Below are 17,796 nucleotides of genomic sequence, written 5' to 3' on the forward strand. Positions count from 1 at the left end.
AACCAGCAGGGATGGGCAGAGCAGCCGCAGCCGCAGCCGCCCGAGACCCTAGCTGTCTTCACAGCTCTGGCTGTGCCGCAGGGAGCGCTCGGGTCTCGCTCGGCTATCTCCGTCAGCTCGGGCCCCAAGGCGGCTACTCGGGTGTTTCCGTATCCGTTCGGCGCTCTGTCTCCGCTCGGCGGCTGCCCGCTCCGCCCTCGGGTATTTCCGTCCCCATTCGGCTATTTCCGCCTCCCCTCGGGTGTTTCCGTCCCCGCTCGGCGGGACTCGGCGCCTGGCCGGCCTCCTTCCTTCCCTCCCTGGTGCCTGCCCCGGTAACGGTCGCTGTGAGTTTAAATGAGCAGGGGCCGGGCCGAGCCGCCGCCGCCGCCGGGACCAGGACACGGACTGAGGCGGAGCCTGGGCCCGCCCCGCTGCGGGCGCTGAGGGGACAGGATGACGGTGCTGCAGGAACCCGTCCAGGTACCGAGCCGGAGCCGCAGCCGCACCGAGGCCTCGGCCCGGCCTAGCGGGGCCCGGTGTCTCCCAGGCCGGACCCACCCCGGCCAGGCGGGCCCGCTCCGCGTCCCCCGCCGGCGGTGCCCCAGCCCGCTCGGAGGTGGGACCCCCGGGGCCGCTCCTAGAAGGCAGGAGCCTGATGGGGCCCTCGCCCCCTGCAGCGGGGCCCACCTGCCCCGACCCCTGCCCTAGAGTGGGACCCTCCCCCCCGCGATTTGAGACCACCCCTTCCCCTGAGATGGGCCCCTACGGATCCAGGTAGACCCCTCCCCTCGGTGTCCACACCCCGCCCAGAGAGCCCCCCCCACACTCCCCACTTCCAGGGCAGGCTCCCCTCAGATCTCTATCTGTTCCCTTCCAGGGGGGGCCCACCACTGCCAGTTACTGGTCTCCATCCCAGGGGACTCTCCTCCTCCCATCGCAGCCCTATTATCATTACTGTTTGTATTGCCCTTGTGAGCCCTAAGCGGGAATTGGGACCCTCCCACTGTGCTAGGTGCTGTACATACACAGGACAGAAAGATAATCCCTGCCCCAAGAGGTTTACAATCTGAGCATAAGATGATAGACAACAGATGGATACAGACAGATGGGTGTGGGGGGTGCACAAGGAAACAGGGAGTTGGTATTGGCCAGCATAATAGTGACTAGTCCACTTCTAAGAGGGACCTCTCCCATCTCCACTGCTCCGCCCTGACCCCTTATGAAACCCCTTGATTCCTCCTTTCATGTTTCAGCCATCCTCCACATCTGCTGTTTTACTTTTTAAATGTTCTCCATTCTGTGAATTACACACAGATGAAGGACATTTCTTGTCCCAAGGAACTTGCACTCTAAAAGAGATGGGATGCCTCAGAGACCCAGAGGAGGGAATAATTTAGATTAAAAAAAAAAACAAAAAAATTTAACTGTTTTTCCAGTATATTTTCCCTTCTTATCTTAATCTGTCTTTCCAGATGTGATGCCCTCTCAGAAGTTATCCATCCTTCACTCTTTACCATATCTAACTTGCCTTAGCCATCCTTTTAATGTTCCCTCCCACTTCAATCTTTCCCATGTTATCTTCTCCCCTTTCCCTTCCACCAGACCTCTGAATAAATCGGGACATAGGGTTTAAAAGGTCTTGAATAGCTGCTTGTAAAACATGTCTTTTTTCCGTTAATTTATAAACCTTTCCCACCTCCCACACTGGGAAGATGCTTAACATACTATACAGTTATTCATAATAACAATATTGAGCACAACGAAAGTATCAGTAATTTATTTTATTTCCTTTTCTCACAAAAAGGAAAAAAGATGTAGCTGTTTGTGGGGGACACAACACCTACTCCATTGACTTGGTCTAAACAAGGTGGTAGCAATGGTGGTGCTATTCTTGTAGAAAAGGAGTTTGTGTTCTTTACACCAAATTCTTTAGGTCTGCTCTGAACAGCTCTAGACAATGTGCTAAAAACACTTCTAGCAGCCTGGACCTCTTTTTCCAGTAATACTCTCCCCACTGCTGCCATCTCTGGAGCTCGACAGGTGGTAGCAACAGTTGGGAATTCTAGTAAAAACTGACTAGTGTAGGCTTCTGTGTGGAAAGGAAGCAAACACCCGCTGACATAGTGGATGACAGCAAACAAGATCTAACATTTTTACAAGTGCGTGTAATCAGCATCTTTTCTGCTGTCCTAATTATGGCTAACCAGGTGGAAAACATTTACTATCCTGAAATTTCCACGGCAGAGATGTGGAGTATTTTATCTGAGGTATATTATTTGGTTTGTAAAATGGACAGACACTTTTAATGTCATCTTCTCTAACTTGGGAGAGCTGTTGATGACAGTCGGCTTTTATTATCAGACAAACCTACTTGGATTCTGTGTACTTGATGAAGTACCAGATTTCTTCTTTTTTGCTATCCAAAGAGGCTGATATGGTAGTGCAACATCAATGCACAGTCATTATGTCTACACTTGTACATGTCGGACTCATGATTTGCCACTATCTCAGCCCTACTGGTGGCAGCAATGACGGAGATTGTCATCCAACACTTGAACTGTGCCTATAATACAAGGTTGGAAAAATATGAATTCTGATTAAGTTACAGCCTCCACCATTGCTACCACCAGCTGAGTTGCACTGGTGTGAATTGCAGATCCTAATAGTGCCATTTTCAATGCAGCCTTTGTTTAGGTTCCTAGTTACTGTCCTCCATTGGTGATCTCACAGAAGTCTACTTTAGTCATCTGTAATCACAGTTCTTAAAAGTAAAACAGCAATGGTGCAGTGATTCTGACAGTTGTAATAAATGCAGTAAAACCACAGGATTATGGTGCATTCTGACACTAATGTAATAAGCCTATGACATTCAGACTGTCTTTTGCAGTACAGATTTAAATGACGCTGTTGGATTATGTGTTCGTTGCTTGGCTGGACTCCTGGTATTTTTTCTTTCCCCAGTTATCCCATTCTTCTTGCATATGTTCTGTAAGAGTAGGCATCATTTCCGACTCATCAACATTACAAGCGACTAGTATGTGTAAAAACAGATTTTTTTTTTTATGTACCTTTGTACAGCACATGTTGATGGTCATTCGAGAGATCTTTCACTCCCCCTAATCTATCCCTTCCTTACCTTGAAAAAGCAAATGATTATATTTTTTTAATTTGAAAAACTGGTACTTTTACAATCCTCACAGGGCTCTGTAGTGGTTTCATTTGTATATGTAGCATTTTAAAAACAAATGCCTGCCTTGAAGAACTTCCAGTTTGAGGGCCTGATCTTGACATTCTACTTGCAGTGAGTAAAGGTGGCAGAATCTTGTCGTAAATAGACAACGTACCATTTTATACCTCCAAATGATGTCAGTTAAAACTTCCAAATTTCAATTCTGAATTAAGCTATATATTCCATGTGTTGTTGTATAACACAGGTGCATATTAATTTTCATCTCTAAAAACCTTTCGTTTCAGCAACACAGCTCTTAAGTTTGCTTGGATGCTTCAGTTCCTTGTGTTTTCATCAGATTGAATAGCTGGTATTGACTGCCATGACCAGATCTAATGATGGACACTTTCCAAGGCCATGTTCACATTGTACTCCTGGGGAAATTCTGTGTCACTGCACTTGCGCAGAATTCATGGCCTCTGCAGATTTCTTTGCTTACCCACAGAAAAATGACTTCTGATGGGGAAGCAAAGGGAAGCTGCAAGAGCAGTCATGCGCCCACTACCTGCCAGTGCAGACAGGTTGGTTTGGGCACCCAGAACAGCCGGTAGAGACATAAATCATCAGGGTATTTCTGAAGAAATAGGCATGGGGCAGACTCTGTTCCCTCAGGCAGAGGAGAATGTAGCAGCCTGCCTGCTTAGTGAATTGTTCCCATTGTTCATAGTGAATTCCCCCATGAGTATAAAACAGGTGTAAAATTTGTAAGGCTCCTTTCCATTCTCAGAGTGGTTTAAAGGACAGTATGGCATTATAAATGCTTATGGTGCTTTAGTGATTAGAACTGGTCTAAATTTTTGGACTGAAAAAATTTCCTATCAAAATGTGCTCCATGAACTGTTTTCTGCTAACTTTATTGGAGATGGTCAATAGCCAGTATAAATTGTGGTTTGAGTCCGCAGCCCTCACTTGCTCTTCAGTTGCCTATGATGTAACATTGAGCATATGGCTGCATATATGTGTTGACTAATACTTAAGAAAGTCAATACTAGCTACATTACTATTAGACGGGGGGTTGGTGATTTCCTCCAGTGTTCCCCGCTCCCATTCTCCGTCCATTGAATTGTATTTTAAATAAATTACCAAAATAATTGAAACTAGCTGGATTATGTTGCTTTATTTTGACAAAAAATGCAGAATTCTGCAGAATTTTAAAATATTGTGCACAGAATTTTTAATATTTTGGTGCAGACTTCCCCCAGGAGTAATATTGTGACTGATAACATGATAGGAACAACCATGTACAGTTATCATTTACAAAGGTTCCCTGGCCAGTAAGGCTGCTTCCCTACCTCCAAGAGCCATGCTATGAAACCATGGTTTTCATTTAATTTTAGACTGATTTTTTCAGGCTGGGGGTAGTCTATAATGGCCTTTCTTAAAAGGAAAAAAAATCCTTGTCTACACTGGTCATGGCATCAGTAATGTGGACAAGCTCTTCTTGTTGAAATGAGTACAGTGCTTTTGACATAGGTTCCCCACCCATCTTAAAGGCTATGTCTTGCAGGCTGGATCTGGCCTGCTGCTTCATTTCATCTGACCCGCGGCAAGTCTCCACACCATGAGCTGGAAGCCCCAGTCCTCAGCATCCCTCTGCAGTGTTGCAGCCAAAAGCACCAGCTTGCCTTGCTGTGGGGGGAATCTAGAGTTGCCAGGCTGTTAAAAGTCCAGCTGGCTCCAGGAAGCAATGATCAGAGGAGCTCCGCATGCTGCCCCCAGCGCTGGCTCCACAGCTTCCAATGGCCAGGAACTGCGGCCAATGGGAGCTGTGGGGGCGGTGCCTGCAGATTCAGGTAGTGCGCATCATGCAGAGCCCCCTGGCCCCTTTGCCTAGATATTTGGTTTAGCTGTTGTGCAACATTCAGATGCTGAATAAGCTTTTCTGGGTGGAAAGGTAGGCTTGGCATGAGAAGTCTTCATATACTTTCCCCTGGATGAAAAAGCATTTGTCTTTTCCTTGAAGAAGCTTTCTCACTGCACAGCCGCTGATATGATAGTTTTGGAGTTCTTCTCTGAGATTTATAACAGTTGTGAGTAAGAAGAGAGAAGAATGTGAACAAGCTCTTGGGCTCTGTCTATTCCAACAGTTCTCAAACTGGGTCGGGACCCCAAAGTGTGTCACAGCCTTGTTTTAATGGTGTCACCGGGTTGGCATTAGACTTGCTGGGGCCTGGGGCTGAAGCTGGAGCCCTACCGGCCAGGCCAGAGCCTGAGGGCTTCAGGTGTGGGTGGTGGGGCTCAGATTTACAGAAACCTCCCCCAGACTGGGGCTGAAGCACTTGGCCTTCGGCTTTGGACCCTTGCCTGAGGCATTGTGGCTTGGGCTTTGGCCTTGGTCCTCCCACCCAGGGCGGCAGGGCTTGGGTGGGCTCAGGCTTCAGTCCCACTTCTTAGGGTATGGCTACACTTACAGCCGTACAGCGCTGCTGCGGGAGCGCTCCCGCGGCAGCGCTTTGAAGTGCGAGTGTGGTCGTAGCGGCAGCGCTGGGAGAGAGCTCTCCCAGTGCTGCAGGTACTCCACCTCACCGTGGGGATTAGCCTACAGCGCTGGGGCAGTGTTTACGCTGGCGCTTTGCAGTGCTGTAACTTGCTGGGCTCAGGGGTGTGTTTTTTTTCACACCCCTGAGCAAGAAAGTTGCAGCGCTGTAAAGCGCCAGTGTAGCCAAGGCCTTAGGGTCATACAGTAATTTTTGTTGTCAAAAAGGGGTCACGGTGCAATGAAGTTTGAGAACCCCTGGTCTACTCTATGGGAAAGTGTTACAATAAACTATTGGATGGAACACTTTGAACCTGCAACCCTTGTATCATGCCCTCTGTCCGTGCAGATCCGCTGTCTGAATCATTTAAATGTTGGTTGCAACCACAGTGGTGAGATCTCTACTTCTGGTCTGGATGAACAGGTGCCACCTAAAAAGGCCTGTCCCCATTGTAAATGAGAAACCACAAACAGTTCAGCTGCACTAGGTCAGCCAGTTCTAAAGCGAATGGAGTAGCTTTTATTGAGTAAATACCTCAAAGCACCTGCTTGCAGCAACAGTTCAGTGCCCTGTGAATTGGTGCTTTGTGTCTCTTAGAATGCACTGATACAACCACAATTGTCAGGTGTGCTGCAGGGGGAAGCACCAAAATGGTTCTGTGAGGCACTGCTGCAGTTTGGGCATGCTTAATTGTTGCATTAGTCTTGGTTACAACTGCCTTAATATGTTCAATGACCGTGTTACAGTTTCCTTGCTTTGTTTCTGCAAGGTGAACTATCATCACAATTATTGCTCACTCTTGTTGGCAGTCTGAGGCCCAAGACCAGTTAAATTTGTTTTGTAAAACCTACTGTGTTGTAGCATGGTGGTTCTTTTCCTCTCTTACACTGATCTGTAGAGCAACATGTGAGTCACCAATCTGACTGTCCTCCATTAATGGATTCGGGCCATAAAACTTGTTTCTTTTTGATTACAGAATGACTGTCATTATAGAGTATGAGCTCTAGTAACACACTCTACAGGCCTGCTGTCCCAATCCTGGGCCTCTAACCAGCAGTGGTGATTGGCTGAACCAGTTTGTGGTATCCATTTTATAATGCAGATGTGACATAACTGTAACACAACCAAAAGTCACTTGCTTACGGCCTATGCCAGACTCGGGCAAGGTTATAACTCTCAGGCTACGTCTACACTACAGCATAAAATCGAAATTACTAAAACCGGTTTTATAAAACCGATATTATAAAATCGATTTTATGCGTCCACACTAGGGCACATTAATTCGGTGGTGTGCGTCCATGGTCCTAGGCTACCATCGATTTCCGGAGCGATGCACTCTGGGTAGCTACATTAAAGGAATGAGACCAATAACTTCGATTTCCGTCCACACTAACCCTAAATCGATATAGTAATATCGATTTTAGGGTTACTCCTCTCGTTGCGGAGGAGTACAGAAATCGATTTTAAGAGCCCTTAAAATCGATTTAAAGTGCCTTGTAGTGTGGACGGGTACAGAGTTAAATCGATTTAATGCTGTTTAAATCGATTTAACTGTGTAGTGTGGACCAGGCCTCAAACAAGAGCAGGTTGCCAGAAGTATACTGACTTAAAACTCTCTTCTATAATCAGTTATTTAGCATCAAAGGTATGCATGCTGTTTTAAAAGCCCAAGGTCTAAATGGATATGACCTGTTGTCATTCAGATACAGGAATTTGATTGAATAAAGGAGGAGGCACGACAGATAACAGGAGGAAAATGGAACTCTGGTGTGGCTCTAATTTATGCAAGGGGCCACACCTGCCTCGTGCACAATCTGAAAGGTGCAGAGGTGACTTGAAGGTCTCTGGGTTGTGCCTTCTGTGCTGTGCCTCCTGAAAGGTGCAAAACAAAATTTGAACTGGTTCAGGATAAAATTGAAGATGATCGCTTCAGGCAAACTTTGTGACTAAACTTCTCTTGGATACACAGCAATATTATTGTGAACTGGGCTTTTAAACTGAAAAATACTGTACTTGCAGTATATCAATCAAACCAAGAGACTCAGTCAAAAATGGCTTTCACAGGTATTTAAAAATTGTTGAGTTTTAACTGTATTGGAGGCATCTACAGGTGAAAGGTTAGTGATCTCGTATAGAAATTTCCTGTATAATAATCTACAGTGTTATTCAAAACTCTACTGTGCAGGCTGTATATAGATTCCCTATGGTTAATAACATGACACTATAGTGGTGCCTATTAGAGTTGTAGAGTTTAAAGGCAGATGGGACTACCTGATCATCTAGTCTAGCCATTTATATAGCACAGGTCACCAACACCACCCAATACCCGCACGCTAAACCCAGCAACTGAAATTAGACCAAACTATTATAGTCCAGAGGCGACTCCATTTATGTGCCACAGGCAAAGAAGGTGCACAAGTGCCTGAGGCCCCTGCAGTGGCAGGGAAATAATTATGTAATAAATATCACTTGCCAGGATTATCTAGACCTGCTCCCATACACTACAGAGGAAGGCCAAAAAAAAAAAAAACAGGTCAGATTGGCAGTGACCTTGGGGAGAAAATTACTTCCTGACTCCACACATGATAATCAGTTAGACCCTGAGCTTATGAGCAAGAACCAGCCAGCGAAGCACCTGAGACAGAAAATGTTTTGTGCCACCTTCGCCCTGGCCCTCCCCATCCAGTGTCAGCAATGTCAGCCCTGACTGACGTAGCTATGCCAACAAAGCTCTGAACTGTAGTCCTGGCCTACCTGTTGAGAGGACAGCTGGAGGACCTTTCCATCTCTGGCACAGTAAATGCATCATTTAAGTAGTGGCAGCAACCTGAGTAACACTATTAATGTCACATCTGAACTGCCCTTTGCATGCACATATGATGCTCCGAAATTAGAAGGGAAATCAGTTTTAACTTGGGTAAAACTAAAAATGTTTAGAACTTATTTCCAGGCTGTTCTGGCTTAGTCTCTCTCAACCAGGTTAGTGGAGGCATGCAGCACAAACAAAACTGGCACTGAGAGTGGCTCAAAACACAACTCTTCAAGAAAATGGCACAGTTTTCCTCCACTAAGTGTTCTAAAATTCCACTAATGTTTTTCACCAGGTTAAATAAAAGTAAACTGATATTTCATTTTTAAATAGGAAAATTACTAATCACTTGAGGTATTCTGATCTCTGATATTACTAACTTAAAAAATAAAATAACAAAAACCCAAAGAACTAATGGTAATGATAAGGTCTAGGGATGATAACTGTGTGACTGTTCAGCAATAGATGAACAAACTACTCAGTCTGTGTTCAAATGTATAAGTGCAATCTTTGTGGTATGTGCTATTCCCTAGACATCTCACTGCAGTTTGTGCATTCCTATATAGAATCTCAGCGCTCCAATCAATGGAAGTAAGACATTGTTTTTCACACACCACCTAACAATGGATCATGTTCATCTTGGCTCACTGTGGAATGTGTGCAGCTGTACCCTCACAGAAAATGCCATTCTGCTATCATGTGCAGTTGATAGTTAGCAATCATACAGTGTTTGATGTTGCCATTGGCATGATCTCTAAGCTGTCTCAGAGTAGTTGGTGGTAATCAGCTGTTGGTAAAAACCCACAGAATTGCACTGGTTTATTTATAACTTGATTAATATGTAGTAGGTACAGATTAACTTTCTTTGCTCAATATTTATTAATTTAATATATGAGCTGCAAACAGAAAAACAAATTTAGATTACTCAGTGTCATTATAGGCTCCTGAGTATGTTCTTATCCTTTGCTTTAGATATATAATTTTTGGTAGTAACTTCTTACAGCAATATTCAATCATATATAGATCACAGTCCCACTTCCACTCACCCATGGAAAAGACTCCACTTGACTTTAGTGAGAGCTGGATCTGGTTCATAAACAAGTGTACATTACAGCAACAGACACTGGGGGTAAGGCGGGTGGAAGGACATGACAGTTGTGTCCCTAATCTTAGAGAAATCTTGTGCCAAGTTAGAACATTAGGCCTCTTTACATGGCTTTAAAAGATAGTGAAGTCTGTACTATGGACCCATCCCTTATATGCATCTCTCTCTCAGGCAGTCATTTTAAAATTATTCTTAAGGTTTTTAATATTGTGTAGCCTTTCAATATTGAACATTTACTAGGCAATTTAATTAATTTTGCTGGGCCTTTGGCAATGGATGCTGGTCCTTGGTATTTCCTGCGATTAATATGGATTTTAAAAAAAAGGTTTTCCCTGTGAATTTTGAATCATATGTATCCATTTACACGCATCAGAAAATATATTTTTCTCTTCTACAGGCTGCTATATGGCAAGCACTTAATCATTATGCTTATCGAGATGCAGTGTTTCTGGCAGAAAGACTATATGCAGAAGGTATGTACCTCGCTAATATTGAATTAATGGTTTGTTTGCTTAGGATATTTAAGGCTTCTGTTCTTTTTCACTTGGATAATAAAGGTTTATTTCTTTCTATTCTAAAAACTTCCCTGCAATTGAAGAGACACAGCCAAGATAAAAATCAGATGTTACTTGTAACAATATCAGGTATTACCTAAACTTACTATAAGAGTAGAGGGAAAAACAATTGTTTTTCCATCATTTCAATTTGCTGTATACCCTGGACTACTCTGGGTTTCACTGTTCTCCCCTGTGGTATATTAGTTTACCATGTTTGTGTGGGTCTTTCATATAGAGATAGGAGCAACTTTTTTAAAAATGTGACTTTAAAAAATCTCTGTTTGTTTGGCAGGGTAGATATGGTACATGAAACTACTTTTAATTTAACTGAATGTATTTCAGGTAGATGGTGCCCCTTCAGAATGGCTTCTTTGACAAATACTTCTGTAGTGACACCAACTTGAAACCTTACTTTTCTTTATTAAAAAAAAAAAAAAGTGAAGTACCTTCAGGACCTTTATTTGCCAAGCTTGCTTCTGGCTGAAACTCTCTGTATTTACATACCTTTTTTTTTTTTTATTCTTGGATCACTATGCTATTTTTGTCTAGCCCAGATTCAGTTTCCAATTGCAGCTTCTCACCTCTTGCTGGACATAGAGGCTTTCATAATCAATGTTTCTACACAAAGTGGTCATCAAAAAACAATGAGTGTTCTGGCTTATGCCCTTTCTCTGAGCTCAAACATAACGCTTTTGCCATGTATTTAAACTTCTCTGGATCAAGGAGCTGCTGTCCAAAAATTTCTTTTGAGTCTTGGTCTGCAGCATAGCAGCACAATACTTTGCTACAAACACATGTGCTGGCCTGTATCTTGTTACATAACAAACTTAAATATTTGAATTTGGCTAACCAGTGTGTGTGATTATTTTATTAGTTAATAATTTTTAAATTGTTTTGATTTATACACAAAACTTTTTAAAAAGTTGCTGAAAGGATTTCAAGGATAATTAGTTTGCCGAGAAAGCAAGCTCGTTTGCACTAAAACTTTTTGAGTTCTGTAAAAAATGGGACTTGTTTGGGCCTCATTTCTTTCTGGCTTCTACTTAAGTGTTCCTTTCCTTTGCTGAGAACTGTGCATATATGATTACTTTAAATGCACAGTTTACATATATAGTTGAAAAGTCAAGTGAGTAGGAGCCCAAGTCCTGTTAGGTGCTTTTGAAAACTTTATCTACAGACTGTATCTTCTCTCTCTCCTCTATCCACCCATTATTCATCTCCTCATATACTGTAGTTTATTCAATATACGGCTACATATATTACACACAAATACAATGTTAAAAGAACATTAAGGTTGCAAAGTCAAGAACTCAAAAGGCAGGAAATCCCAGAGTTAAGGTTGCCTGTGTAACTTAGTTTAGCCCGCTTGTGTGTATATATTATGAAACGGTCTTTAGTTACATGAATTCACACTTTTTTCCACATTACCCCTGCCTCATTCAGTGCAGAGGATATATCTGTCCTGGAATGAATCAGCGTTGTGTTGTGAAGGAGGCTGTTGTTTGTTGGACCACTGCTTCATTTGCTGCAGAATTTGAAAGGTCTGTAGAGAGTGAGGTAGGGGATTGCAGGAAGAGAAAGAATGGCCTCATAGTTAAGGTAGTTGAACTCTGCCCTGGAGAACTGGATTCTATCCCTGCTGCTTCCACAGAGTTCCTGTGAGATGCTGGGCAAGTTACTTAAATCAAACTTTTTATAGGTGATCGTTAATTTTGTATTCCTTATTTTCTGGGTGCCCATCTTGATATTCTGGGGTTTGATTTGCAGGAGGGCTGAGCACTCCTAGCTAGAGCTGAAGGCAGTAGGAGTTGTGCTTTGAACATATAAAGTACTGTATAATGCAAAGTACTCTGGAAAAATTGGTCCTAGACCACTCACATTGGATGCATAAAATTAATGGAAATATGGGACCTTAATTTCTCAGGGCCTCAGTTTCCCCACATAAATTATAGTACTCTGCAGTGGTGGAAAAAGGAGGATAAGAGTACCTGAGACTCAAGAGGACTTGTGGTATCACTTCACAAGTGTGCCTGACTTAGGCTATAATTCTTTAACCTCTGTTCTGAATAGAATCAGTTTAAATTAAAAAGCAAAGATCCATGGGTTATGAAACTGAGACATGTAAAATGGAGTTTGAGAAGCTTTGTTATAGGCAATAACCTGATCAGTAACTGTTTAAACCTGTGAAATTGAGCAGTGAAACCTCCTAAGGGTTTGAAATGGTGAATGTATTGAATTGGCTGGAAAGCAGGAATGGGAATGATGTTCTTGCTTTGTAACCTGAGACCTGTGCCTAAAACTCTACTTCCTAAAACTTGATTGGAAAAAAATATTAGCACCTAAAATACGTAGGGCAAGGTGCATACCACACTTGTCTGTCCTAGTTTTGTAAACTACTTGCTCAGCTTAAATGTGAAATTTAATTTTTGCTACCTCCCCTCATGGTCCTGCAGGGCTGCCCAGAGAGGGGGATGCAAATGGGGCAATTTGCCTCAGGCCCCGCAGGGGCCCCCACGAGTGTTTTTGAGGGCCCCTGGAGCCGGATCCTTCACTCGCTCTGAGGGCCCTGGAAAACTCTCACGGGGCCCAGGCCCCCGGAGCTTCTTCCACTCTGGGTCTTCAGCGGCGGGTCCCAGAGCGGAAGGACCTCCCACCGTTGAAGTGCCCCGAAGTGCTGCGGCGAGGGGTCCTTCCACCCTGGGACCTGCTGCTGAAGTGCCAGGTCTTCTGGGGCAATTCGGTGGCAGGGGCCCCCTGCCGCCAAAGACCCCATGCCGCCTGAATCCTCTGGGTGGCCCCGTGGTCCTGAAAAATGTTCTTTCTACTCCTCCTATTTACTCCTCCTGAGTAAAAAGAAAGAGAAGTACTTGTGGCACCTTAGAGACTAACCAATTTATTTGAGCATAAGCTTTTGTGAGCTAAAGCACACTTCATCAGATGCATGGAGTAGAAAATACAGTAGGAAGATAGATATACACAGAGAACGTAAAAAAATTGGAGTTGCCATACCAACTCTAAGACTAATCGATTAAGGTGGGCTATTATCAGCAGGAGAAAAACTTTTGTAGTGATTGTCAGAAACTGAGTGTAGCTCACAGCAGAACATAATGCAATAGAGACACACTCATCTGGATTTCTGTTCCTTCAGTATAATGCAGTCAAACCTGGTATGACTCTCTGATCCTGTGCAGATAGCACTCAGCTGCACAATCAATCTCCTTATTTAACTTGGTCCGTTTGTCTAAGGACAACTCAGATTTCCTGCTCCATTCCTTTTCATGCTGCTTTTTCCTCCATGACCTCCTATAAGCCCTTCTCCTTCCTCACTTCCTACCATTTCATACCTATTTTCTCTTAAACAAAGTAACGAATAAATCTTTGTTTTAATCTGTTGCCTAAATTTTCTTTAATATTAAGAACGAAGTTGCATATGCACATCAAATAAATGGCAGTCCGGCTGTTGCTGCTTTCAATACTTCATGGTAACTTTTTTGGATCTTCACAAGGTGCATTGTTTCCAGATTATTTTGGTCAGTCTGTCCTTAGTTCAAGTGGTTTACAATGAGGTAGCAGCATCAGCCAGCTTGGGGGAGGGAAAGATGCCACCTTGCTAAAGATTTTCTTTTAAGATCAACATTTTTTGAGTTGATAGCAAGTGAAGCCTTGACATCCTTGAAGTTCTCTCTGTTCTAAATGATCCTTCTAAAAACGGTCAGTCCTAGTCCCCTTCCGTATTACAAATACATGTCTCTTTGGATCCTCTCTTCGTAGCCCCAGTTTTTGCAAAATGTAAATACTTTGTGACAGAAATGAAAATATAATTTAAGATCCTTTCCACACAACCACCAAAACTATACTAAAATGAGTTTAAAAGTGGCTGTTGTGAGCTCAGTCTGACTTACTGAAGGGTTGATGTATAATCCTTACCCAAAGAATAGTACCACCAAGTCAAATTTTTCAAAAGCTCCCAAGTCCCATTGAAATCCACCCAGCTACCTAGTCTTTTCCCCACCCCATAATAGGAAAAATTGTGCACTTTGTTTTAAGATACATCTAGATATGGATGGCAAAATATTATTGAAGTACTTTTGTGATGAAGTTACCTTCCTGATCCTTGATTTGCTATGTTCAAGAAGCTGTTGCAATAATTCTGTTCCATTAGAAATGACAGTTTCACTTTATTTCTGCAAGTACGTTTGTTAAGAAAGATAGTGAATCATTTGTTAGATGTGGGGGCCAAAATGGTTGGTGTTCATTCACTGCAGTAGATGGGGCAGCCATGATTGCTCCAAAATCTTGGGAAGCTGAAATTTCTAATGCTGTGGCTAGTAAAGGAAATACACTTGATTACTTCAATCTGTCCTGTTTTTTCCCCTCACAGCAGGAATCACATTATTTGTGCATCCTGTTGCCAGCAGTCCTATGGAGTTCAACCACTTGTACAAAAATATTAAATGATCAAAGGATAACAGCTTTTTTGTTTTGTTTGTTTAGTACACTCAGAGGAAGCACTGTTTTTGCTGGCAACATGTTACTACCGCTCAGGAAAGGCATATAAAGCATACAGGCTCCTAAAGGGACATAGCTGTACCACTCCACAATGTAAATATCTGCTGGCAAAGTGTTGTGTCGACCTCAGCAAGTAAGTCATCAATTTATATTATATTGCAGTATTTTGGTAGGTTTTTAAGAAACTGTGTTGCATAAGCTGATAATTCACTGGTCTTTCATCTCTCAGGATTATCACAAGTGGAATTAATTTTGCTTTCTAATTTGGACCTAAAGAACAATAGCCCATATTTCAGAAACTGCTAAAAGGTATTGAGTGCTTTACAAAGGAGTTGTGAAATTTGTATGGAAAGTCACTTCTGAAACCAGTTTGGGACTGTGCTCTTCAGTGCGTCCACCTTAGTTTGTTGTAGCTCGTTTCTTAAACTGCTGCTAAAGTGAATCTAGAACTTAAAAAAAAAAAACCCCAACCCCAAAACCCTTAAAACAGTAAATCTGTTACCGTTCACCAAGTTGGTGCAGATGGAAGATAGAAACTTTAGTTCACCCAAGCCTTATGCACCCCTTAAGTCTTCAAAATAGACATTGAGTGGGACATAAGTGCTGTATAGGCCTTGAGCTGGCTCTCTGCACAGATGAATGTAGCCCATTTAGAGTTAATTTTTATAATAAGATGAGACTGGAGTCTGGTAAGGCTACAGACTTTGTTGGGGAGAAAGTAAATGCCTTCTGTGTCCCCTTTCCCATTCACGTCTAGGCAGACCCCTCAAACTACTGAGGCATATGTGGGACACAACATGTGACAAAAGACCCAACGTGCTTATCTTCTGTTGTAGTGCAATCAGTAGGCTGACTTGATACATTTGTTTCCTGGGTTGTACCATACAGTATATTTTTCAAAGGACCGAGCTCATCTCTTGGGATCCCACCCACATTGTGTAACCAAGCTACATGAAAGATGTTTTGTGGAGGGGTCTGGGGAAAACTCTTGCCCATCAGCAATGGGCAAGTAAATATGGGGGTGGAATCAATGATGACTGCTTTTTTGTTTTTATTTAAGACTTTGGCTTTGTTCAGTATAGTGCCACTTTACTACAGCGGGTATCGTATCAAGAAACGTTAAAGTGGAACATCTGATTGCCAAATATTCTGTTGAAATAGAAATCAGTTTAATGCTCTTCTTGGAAGGGACGAGTGTGAGCTGATTTGCTCTGTTTCTTCCATGCCAATCACAGCTGTATAAAGTTATATTCTGGTATAGCTTATTCCTGTAAAGGAAGTGAAATAAGCATCTTAATAACATAGCTGCCTTCGCACTAGGGGGATTGTATTACTTAAACTGTACTGGTTTAGGTAAAACAGTACAATCGTTGGTGTGCAGACAAACTCAAAGGGATACTGTCAAGTCTGACCACCCCCTCTCTCCCTGACATGCAAAAAAAAAAAAAAGGTACTGTCCCTTCCTTTCAATAAAATATTAGAGTTGTGGTGATGTTAAAATCCCTGCTTTTGGACTGCACAAACCAATCCATGATAGATTGTACTGTTACGTCTATGTGCAGTACACTGTGCCAGGCATTTGATTCCACCTGCCCATTCTGTCCTTGTAAGTAAGCAAGGCATCAAAATTCCAAGTCCATTGGACAGCCCCATGTTAAATTCCAAGAATGGAGCTGCCAGAGACCAGACATGGTACACTGTAGCTGGGAGACCAAGCCAAATCCACTTGTTTTCCTTGACACCCCTTTAAAGGTATCTGACTTTCAGAGAGTAAGTGTTCTGCACTTAAACTGTTGGTGTCTCTATAAAGCAGAGGGTGCAATACTCTACATTTTGAGACTTCTTGTCAGGGAAGAGAGTGCCCAATTTGGAATTTATTAGTATTGACAGCATATCTTGTGTTTGTTTACAGTATAGGAATATTGGACTACCACCATTGTTGTGAGCCTTATAAACCCTTTAAGCCTCTTTTTTGTTTTTTTTAATAAGGCTGGCAGAAGGGGAGCAGATCTTATCTGCTGGAGTGTTAAATAAGCAGAAAAGCCATGATGATGTTGTTACAGAGTTTGGTGACTCTGCATGCTTCACCCTCTCATTACTGGGACATGTATACTGGTAAGGTTTCTTTTTTTATGATGATGGTTATTGAATAATGGATTTTGATTTGGCTGAGGCAGTTCTTAGCCATGAAAATATTTCTGGCACAGCCCCCAGGTCACAACTGCTCTCAGGTTACGTATCCCCAACAATCCTGCAATCTGATCTACATGAGCAGATACCTGTGGAGCCCCTTTGTGACTGCAAATGTAAGTGTTCGCTCAGAGTGCAGATTGCAGGATCAAGACCCAAATGATGCTAATCTATAGAGGAAGGCTGATGCCTCCCTCATGTGGTTTGCCAATTGCATGAAAATACACATTAACGTTTCTTGGAATGTGTGTGGGCTTATTTTATTTTTGTTTTGGATTTTTTTGTGGATGGTGAATAAATTGGCAATACAGGAACCTGTTTTGAGATTGATTTATTTATTTTTGGTGCTCATTCTCCCCAAAATATGTGGCCTATTGGTTGGAGAAATATTAGCCTTCTTTGGAGGAAGTTTTCAGGTGGCCACCTGTTGATCAATATATCACTACTGCCCACCCTCCACAAGTATTTCTGTATTGAATTGCTGTCTTCTCTGTAGGCTCTCTCTTCCAAAAAATTCATCCAATTAACTTTTAATGATTTTTTTTCAGGAGAACTACACATATTAAATTTGATTATACAATAATGCTTCGCTCTCCGGTAGTGTCCGTCATCCATAGACACAAAGGAGGATTTCAATACATTTATTAAAATAAAAGGAATAGTAAAAACAAAAAAAACCCAACCTTTGTATTTAGCAAGTCTTTACACAGTAGAAAGCCATTGCAAATGTTAACCGGATACTTGTTTCACAGAGGACCATAAAACTACTGGATACCTCACAGGTGCATTGGGAGGGTTAGTATTTGTAAAGTGTTTTGAGAGCCTCTGATGAAAGGCATTAAAGAAGGGTAAAATATTCTAAACATAATGTGACAGGTTGCCCTCCTTCAAGATGCCACCTGATGTACTGAGATACCAATAAGCCCGCGTGGGTCCTC

General features: G+C 42.7%; 1 protein-coding gene across 8 annotated transcripts in view; it reads left to right on the forward strand.

Moving 5' to 3' along the window:
* Window positions 1-277: 277 nt before the first annotated feature.
* CDC27 (cell division cycle 27) overlaps window positions 278-17,796 on the forward strand; it is a 54,864-nt gene continuing 37,345 nt past the window's right edge. For 3 of the 8 annotated variants that reach the window (XR_007771515.1, XM_050935148.1, XM_050935152.1), the window contains exons 1-4: window positions 282-462; window positions 10,000-10,075; window positions 14,654-14,801; window positions 16,658-16,783. Coding sequence is in view for 7 of the 8 variants with exons in the window: in XM_050935148.1 (XP_050791105.1) it covers window positions 436-462; window positions 10,000-10,075; window positions 14,654-14,801; window positions 16,658-16,783 (377 nt within the window). In the remaining variant the exon portion in view is untranslated. Of the gene's footprint in view, window positions 463-9,999; window positions 10,076-14,653; window positions 14,802-16,657; window positions 16,784-17,796 lie in introns of all 8 variants that reach the window. The other 5 variants (XM_050935155.1, XM_050935153.1, XM_050935154.1 and 2 more) reach the window with 4 other exon arrangements.

The sequence above is a fragment of the Gopherus flavomarginatus genome, chromosome 25, assembly GCF_025201925.1.
Source record: "Gopherus flavomarginatus isolate rGopFla2 chromosome 25, rGopFla2.mat.asm, whole genome shotgun sequence".
In the NCBI taxonomy this organism is placed as follows: Eukaryota; Metazoa; Chordata; order Testudines; family Testudinidae; genus Gopherus; species Gopherus flavomarginatus.